Raw genomic sequence first — 8692 nt, forward strand, 5'->3', positions numbered from 1 at the left:
AAGACGCCTACATGGTGCAACCTAAGACGCCTACATGGCGCACGTAAGACGCGTAAAGGCGCAGCCCGTAAGACGCCTACATGACGCACCTAAGACGCCTACATGGCGCACTTAAGACGCCCACATGGCGCAACCAAGTCGTCCCTCGTGACACACCTAAGTAACCTACATGCCGCATCTAGGCCATCCCTCATGACGTACCTACGATGCCTAAAACAACGCACGCAGCCGTCTCTAATGACGCGCTCTGAGTCACCGCAAGGCGCTGTGTATGATGACTAATCGGAACGCACCTGAACAACCATACAAGGCGCAACTCATGTCATCTTCACCACCGCCGACTAAGCACAATCACACCCGCCTCTGAGCAAGAACCTCGCTCGGCCTGAACCAGCTGAGACCTCGCTCCTCGAGTTGAGTCATTCTCCTCGAGTCGAGCCTTGCTCCTCAAATCGAGTCAGTCTCCTCGAGTTGAGCTTCGCTCCTCGAGTCAAGTCATTCTCCTCGAGTCGAGTCATCCCCCTCGAGTCGAGCTCCGCTTCTCGAGTCGAGTCATTTTCCTCGAGTTGAGCTTCGCTCCTCAAATCGAGTCATCCTCCTCGAGTCAAGCTTCGCTTCTCGAGTCGAGTCATTTTCCTCGAGTTGAGCTTCGCTCCTCAAATCGAGTTATTCTCCTCGAAGTCGAGCTCCGCTCCCTGAATCGAGCCTTGAGTCAGTCTCCTCGAGTCGAGTCCCACTCCTCGAACAAACACCTGGAGCGACCTGAAGAACAGGTCAGCCAAAATAGAGACCCGCGCTCACGCCTGGGGAATAAGGGCCGATCTTCCGAACGCAGACGAAGAAGCGTCACCGAGGCGAGAATGGCGGATGCCCCGTGAGGCCGACTTATGCTTGATGCGTGGTCAAACTTTTAGCGTTTATCCCCGAGCAGTCGAAGCCCTCCGGTGCAGCAGAGCCTTCCGCCAGGTGCCACTCCGTCTTCTCGAAGCATCAGCCCGCATCATCAACCTCCGTCTTCGAGACCTCGGAATGAGCACGCCTTTGCAAAATGCAAAAGTGCAGTCGCCTTCCAAGCTGGCCGAGACGGAAGCCATGATCTTCCCCTAATAGGTCACGATTGCACAATCGTCACCCTGCTAGTCACCATCGAGTCCCATGGACTCCGGATTGATGATATTATCAAACAAAACGCCATCGAAGGTTAACTCGGGCGTAACATTGCCAAAAGATCAATAAGCCGTGACGCGCCGGCACACCTCTAAACAAATGCACGCCCCACTTGCGCATGCATATCCCATTTGCTCCGGGGCTAGAGCGACGAACGCAAGCGCGTTCGCCTCGCCCACGTTGAGCTACGCCTCCTATCTGCTTGGATCCTCCTCCACGTGTACATCACACACTCGTGTCGAGAGAGATGGAAAAGCGAGAGAGAGCACTAGCAATTATGAGAGTATTCTTTATAATCACAAAGGCTTCGCAACACTGAAGCCCTGGGAAGCATATTTTCCTCAAACACCCGGCGAAAACAACTAAAAGTTCACCGCCCGGGGCCTCCCGAGCAATGAACTTGGGGGGCTAATGTTGTCGGTCGTTTTCGGAAAACCCGAGACGCCAAGAAGGCACGTCGCTCAAAGGGCCGATGGTCAGGCCGGAGGTCCTGAAGAGCGGCAAGTCTTCAAGCCTTCGCCAAAACTCTTGACTCTTTGAGTCGAGCCTAGCCCCTCGAGTTGAGACTTGAGTCGGCTCCCCGAGTTGAGCCTCGCTCCTTGGGTTGAGCCTTGAGTCAGTCTCCTCGAGTCGAGCTTCGCTCCTCGAGTTGAGCCTTGAGTCAGTCTCCTCGAGTCGAGCTTTGCTCCTCGGGTCGAGTCACCCTCGTCAAATGGAAACCTTCATATTTCATGTGGCAAGAATGGTATTCAAAGGCTCGCAAGAGCCCGACGAAACGGGCCGTGCGCCGCGCGTGCAGCCGCGCCGGCCAACCAAGCACAGCAGCCCGCGCGCCGTGCCAAGCAGACCGCGCGCCGCGCGATGACACGCCCGCGCCGCACATCCAGCGCCGCGCATCGCGCGCCGTGCCTGGTGACCCGCGCGCCGCGCCCCCTGCGCCGCGCGCCGCGCGCCGCACTTTGTGCGCCGCGCGCGCCGTGCGCCTCCACTTGATGCCACATGCGTTCCTAGTCCCACATGGACGAAAAAGAAGCCTTCTAAGGCCCCCAAACACCTATAAATACCCCCTCCCATTGAGGGGAAAGCCATCCCATTCTTTCTCAAGGAACTTGAGACTTCTCTCCGCTTCTCTAGATGCCATCCTTGGCCTGAAGCGGATTCTCCACGATTTCTCGCTCTCGGAGATTCTGAAGCGCTTTCCGGGGACTCCCGAGTGCCGCCTCTCTTGATCGAGTGATTAATCTTGAGCCCACGAGTGCTCTAACGGTTTTCTACTGAAAATCGCCTGCGCGTCTAGCCCCCTAGACGCGTCCGCCATTTCTGACAAGAAATCGCCTACGCGTCCGGCATTTCCGACTAGGAATCGCCTACGCATCCGGAATCTCCGCCACAACAAGGAACTCTTGACTTAGAGTCTCCCACGTCTCCAAAAGAGAGAAAACACACATTCTCTCTCGCGCTCGCGATCTCCGAAGTCCTGAGACGCCGCCGAGGACTCCTCGCGCCCCGTCTCCTTCGTCGAGTACGCTTCTCCATCAAGGCTCCGCGCCTCATACTGCGTATCACACGCTTGAACTACGTTCTGACCTGATCCCACGCACGGGTACGTAGGCAGCCGACAACCAAGGCACGGTCACTCCTCCTCCTCACCCCCTACCTCTCCCGAAAGGCGGGTTGATCGGAGAAAACCCTAGCTCGAGACTATCGGGTTCCCACTCTTGGCCCGGGTGCGATCACTTGGTCCGGCCTTGGATCGAACCGCCCGAGGTTTTAAATAGTTGTTCATTTTCGTGCGACAACAAAAGTAAGAACACTTTGTATCAAAATCAGATTTCTTTTTAATTATCTATATTTTAGCTTCTAATTAGATCATTGATCAACTGATCGTTTAGCCTTTTATGTACATCTCCAAAGTTTATAATTCCGTCGACACAAACGATTTTTATTTTTTTTTTCAAAAGTGAAAAGCAAACAAATCTCAAGTGTTTGTAGGCATTTTTTTTTCATCAATATATTATAATTCTGAAAACAAAGGTTAAGCAATTCCTTTGCATTATTTTTCTTCTTTATATAGCCCCATTCCAATTACGTTTATTTATAGAATTCGAGTTGAAATAAGAAATATTTAAGTGATAAAAGAACAGCATCAAACTGCAGCTGGTCTTTTCTTTTACAGATCATTTATCATGTTCATTTTATGAGCACTAAAGTCAGACGTGTCATCCAAAAGCCAATAGAAACTCAGTTGGCCAAGAAGTCCTAAATTCCCGCCAAGTCAATCTGTAATGGATCCAAAATATGACTCATTTCTGTATTTGACACAAACAGCTATTTTCTCTCCACAATTTGCTCCAAAACTCTTCCAAATCTGGACCCCAAAATTACGACCTTTTTCATTTTGTCGTATGGTCATCCAAAACACAACGAGAACGCCAATATCCCCCAATGCAATAGGGAGCGAATTGAATGATTAATTCATAGCTTGTTTTCTTGACCAACCAAATCCACCATTATTGTGTTTAGCTCAGGTACATTTTTTTTAAGTTTGTTTGTTTGTGACAAAAAGAAATTGACCAAGCAGTTAAATTGTTAGATGGGGTTGAGTTTTTCTTCAAAGCAAGAGCCGATTCAGAAGATAGAGGACCTGAGTTTGCAACACCACATGATCAATTACATAAGCAAAAGTTTTTGCATACGAAACTTGGTGTCAAGGCAGAGGCGTCGGATGCTGATCTCAGGATTCGATCTCGACATGTCGTACATCACCGATCGCCTTTTGGCCATGTCATTTCCCGCGGAGCGCATGAGAGCAGTGTATCGGAACCCTCTATGGCAAGTCAAGTTTGTGTTGGACGTGGTTCATGAGGAACATTACAAGGTATTTTATTATATATATATATATATATATATATATATATATATATATATACACACACACATGAACCAATATTGCTTAAACAATTGGGATTAACTGGAGAATTTTAATTTTATTTTTGAGGTTTACCCGCGAGTGAACGTTTGTTATTTTGTGTCATTTTCAAAATAAACTTTCAAAAAACACAATTCTGGAAAATAATTCTAGAAATGCAAAATCTCGATGACTTTCCGACTAAACCTTTATTTTATAAAAAAATTTAGCGATATAAGCCACATAAACGTAAGCGTTTGTGTTTTAGCCAACGTTTCGTAAATTTTTCGTAAATAGCCAAAAACTATTATAAATATATCGTAAATAGTCATATTTACTATAAATTTACTTTGCGTTTTTTATTATTTTGATAGCGTAAATAGATTACGTGGCTATTTACAAAAAATTAACGAAACGTTGACTATTTCAAAATTTCTAACGTTTCATATGGTTAGATAGCCACTGGACCCTTATTTTAATTGAACAAATTCAGAAATTTTGAAAAAAATTTCAAATATGAGTTGTAAAATTTCCGTCGACATTCTCATCAGCTGCCCCCATTTCTGTAAAGTGGAACTGAACGATTATTTAAATATTGATATTGTCAAACAAATTTAAATCCCTCAACTAGTTCTTTTTTCTTCCCGTATTTGGTAATTCTTTTCAATTTTATTTTTTCCGGCTTTGAAGATATATAATCTTTGTATAGAAGAAAAATACGATGCGTCACAATTTCACGGCCGCGTAGAGGTTTATCCTTTTGACGACAACCACGTTCCGCCTCTCGTGACGATCAAAACATTTTGTGAAAGTGTGTACTTGTGGCATTCGTCTCACGCGAAACACATTGCCGTCGTGCATTGCATGGTAGGCGAACGTAAATTGGGGGTCGCAAATGATTGTGTCTCGTGATGCTGACAACATTGATGCTTGATGAAAAAAAATTGGATAATTTTCAGGCAGGAAAAGGTAGAACGGGCCTAATGGTATGTTCATACCTAGTTTACACCGGAATGCCTGTAGAGGAAGCTTTTCAAGTATATGCTCATAGGCGGACCACTAATAACCAAGGAGTAGGTTATCTCAATCCAATCCAACGACTTAGAAAAATTTAAATCGTAAATTTGCAAAGCACTAAATCAATGAAATTTCAAATAGGTTTCGATACCGAGCCAACGTCGTTACGTAGGCTATTGGGGAAGCATACTTTCATTTCCCAGAGGAATCGGAAACGGGCCCCCAATTGTGAATTTGCCTCAACTATGCAGTAGAGACTTGCGTCGTATTCGACTCTATGACGCGGCCAAGATTGACTCAATTTACTTTGCGGTGTTGGAGCTGCAAGAGGTAAATTATAATATAATTATGCATGTGTCACATTTTTAGTCAATGATTTACGTCTTGTCTTTTTATATATCATTACAAAAAGTAACTATTTTGTGTCGGGCATGAAATGCTGAAATGAAATCCTGGCTCCACAAATGCCATGGCCAGCCCCAGGTATTCTTTGGCCTTAGGCAAGAATGAAAAACATTAGGATATTTTAAAAATGTAAAATATACTATAAAAAATTTGGCTTTGGACATAATAGTTTCTTTTCCCAAATTTTGAGGCCTTTTATCATAGTCCATAAAAATAATTGGGGCTTTTTTCCACTAAAAAATTGAGATCTTAGGCCATTACCTCAGTGGCCCGACGCTTAGGCCGGTCTTGACCACTGCCCAATAGTGCATTGCTTGTACTATTTGTATAATCGAGTTTTTTTTTCGTTGACAACACATCAAATTTTCTCACAGGTTTCTGGGGAACTATATCGTCCTGCAATGGAACTTACGAGAGGTTGGTGTAGGCCAATCAAGAAATTGTTTCAACGCACACACTCTCGCTACTATCTCTCATTTTTTGGTCACGACAAAAATGATGACCCCGAAGCAGAGAAGTCTCGAATTGTTCAAATGGACACTGAAAATCCAACATTATACAACAAGACATGTCTTGAATGTTGTTTCAAAAAACCCGCACACGTAAGTTTAACTAGTTTGAAAACACTTCAAAAAATACACCTTAGCCACGAGTAGAAATCAAATAATAATTTGAAAAGTTGTAAATAAACATGACAGGTTACCGGAGATGTGCGCGTAGTATTCTACAAAAAGATGAATGGCGGTCGCCTTTTCTATACTTGTTTCAACACCTCTTTCATCAAGAATAGTTTGTTACAGGTAATAATTACAAGTTGTGACATGGATTGATAATTAGACATTAAAAATTGAATATTTTCTTTTGCTTTTTATTTAATTGTAGCTGAAAGTAGGAGAGTTGGATAAAATTGGAGGCAAAGGAAGATCAATATGTGGACCTGCATTTTGCTTGGAGCTTCTATTTGGTCCTGCCAATACAAAACACTCTTTCTCAACAGTTCGATCGGACCGCGAAGAAGACGATTATTCTAGCACTGATTTGCCTTGAAAACGTTTACCAATTACTTGTCATCGATGTGTTCGATCAGACCACGAAGAAGAACTCTTACCGGTCACTTTTCGGCGATAGTTTTACACGTGTGATTAATAATAATAATAATAATAATAATAATAATAATAATAATAATAATAATAATAATAATAATAATAATAATAAAAATAAGAAGAAGAAGAAGAAGAAGAAGAAGAAGAAGAAGAATGAAGGAAGGGAATTGTATATTATTTTTTATCGTTAAGTTTTTCAAGGAGGTTTGGCATTACATAATCATAACAAATAATTGGCTGCCTAGCCATCTTAAACACTAGCAATTTGGTTTTAGCCAACCTTTCGTTAATTTCCCGTAAATAGCCATCTTGTTTACGTGGCAGCTTATTAATTGAATTAGTTTTACACTTTTGCCCTTATTTAATTCAACCGCTATTTTAATTAGACATTTTTTTAAAAATTTCGAATCAAATATTGAAACCAAATAGGGAAGTTTTCAAATTTGAAATTTGAATTTTCCAGCTGATTTTGAAAGTTCTCAGCCAATTTATTGTTATGTATTTGGAAGTTTTCAACGTTGACATTAGGTAATTAATTTCTATTTTCGTGGCAATTCATTATGGATAAAGTCTGTAAATATATTCTTCATTTATTGATATTATTTTGTCTTCCATATATTCATAATTTTAGAAGGCCCAAAATATTTCCAGAATTTTTTTCAGTTTATTTGCACGAATACACTGTAAATATGCTTTGTATTTACATTGAATATACTGTAAATATGCTTAGTATTTACAATGAATATACTGTAAATATGCTTTGTATTTACACGAATATACTGTAAATATCTTTTCTATTTACACGAACATACTGTAAATATGCTTTATATTTACACGAACATACACCATTATTGAATAAATAACAACAACACTGTCACTGTAATCCAACATTTATCCCAAGCCAAGCCAACCTAAACCGAATCTTAAATCAAAATGTGAGCAACAACCAATACAAAAAAAAAAAAAAACTGTGAATAAACTTTCAATACACAAACAGCCATTATAACTCAAAAGATCAATCCAGATATATCAGAGTCAAGGCTCTAATCAGTTCTAATCTTAACAGATATAAAAAAAAACAAAAAACAAAAAAACAAAGATTAATCGAGTGAACAAAATCAGGAAGAGAGCTCGGGTGTGACGGAGGACGCTGACATCGTCGCGGTGCGTCGACCAAAACCCGTTCGCCAACGAGAGCCATTTGTTGTCAATAGTGCCCACAAGAAGAGTTGTAGTATTTATTTTGTACATTTGATGTAATAAAGTCTCACAAAGACTCTTGCTTGTAATTTCTTATTCATTAATAAAAAGTTGAAACGTTCATTCATTCTTCCTTGTTTGTTTGAAGTTTTATGATAAAACATTAGTCTTTAGTCCATAAACAAACTTAACAACTTATGAAGAGACAAATGTAGACTAGCATGAACAAACTCTTCGTAGTTTGCCTAAAACGATATATGCGCAATCTAAGGGTTAAAGGACTATTGACCTCAGTACGATTGTTAGGAGAATCTATGATGTCTGGTTATGGGGCATTGAGATTTGGAGACTCTATAGTTCTTCTAGGTATCTTCCGAAGGTACTGAATTGACCAGTGCACTTCTAGAGACAAAATAAGAACAAACCATTTAACCTCTTATGTCTCGAAGTCACTACGTATAAATTGCATCGTGCTTACCTTAATCCTGAAATGAGACATGCCATTTCACAGCTTACGTATTCTCATTTGAGAAAGTTAGAGTTTGGACTCACTATGTGATTCTGAACAGGACCTATTGGTGAAGTACTAAGTTGTAAAGATATCATGAGTAACTTTGTGAAGTTCTCATAGATATGGAATTCATGTATAAGATTGCTGAAATGCAATGTATATCACCTCATGCTTTGTTCCTTGGAATGTGAATAAATGAACTGGCCAGTGTCCAAATTGAGTCTTGACTCTTTTGGATGAAACAATGTGACTTGTTAGCTCCTCGTCAATACACTGTTTCTAACTTATTCACAAGCGACAAAGGAGTTGAGGAAATAACAGGTAGAAGGGTAAAATGGTAATTTTGTAAATCCCGACTAGCTGATGATATTCATGAAGGGT

General features: G+C 41.7%; 1 protein-coding gene across 1 annotated transcript; it reads left to right on the top strand.

The window, feature by feature from the left end:
• The first annotated feature begins 3760 nt into the window (after positions 1 to 3760).
• On the top strand, positions 3761 to 6791 carry PTEN1 (Calcium/lipid-binding (CaLB) phosphatase). The gene is made up of 8 exons (XM_089622639.1): positions 3761 to 4045; positions 4766 to 4942; positions 5035 to 5148; positions 5234 to 5422; positions 5872 to 6099; positions 6196 to 6297; positions 6380 to 6513; positions 6641 to 6791. Exons 1-8 carry the CDS (start codon positions 3761 to 3763, stop codon positions 6789 to 6791), a joined length of 1380 nt encoding a protein of 459 aa, XP_089478765.1.
• The last annotated feature ends 1901 nt before the right edge of the window (positions 6792 to 8692 follow it).

The sequence above is a fragment of the Urtica dioica genome, chromosome 1 (genome assembly GCF_054948205.1).
Source record: "Urtica dioica subsp. dioica isolate 48M chromosome 1, U.dioica_male_clone48M_v1_H2, whole genome shotgun sequence".
Classification (NCBI taxonomy): domain Eukaryota; kingdom Viridiplantae; phylum Streptophyta; class Magnoliopsida; order Rosales; family Urticaceae; genus Urtica; species Urtica dioica.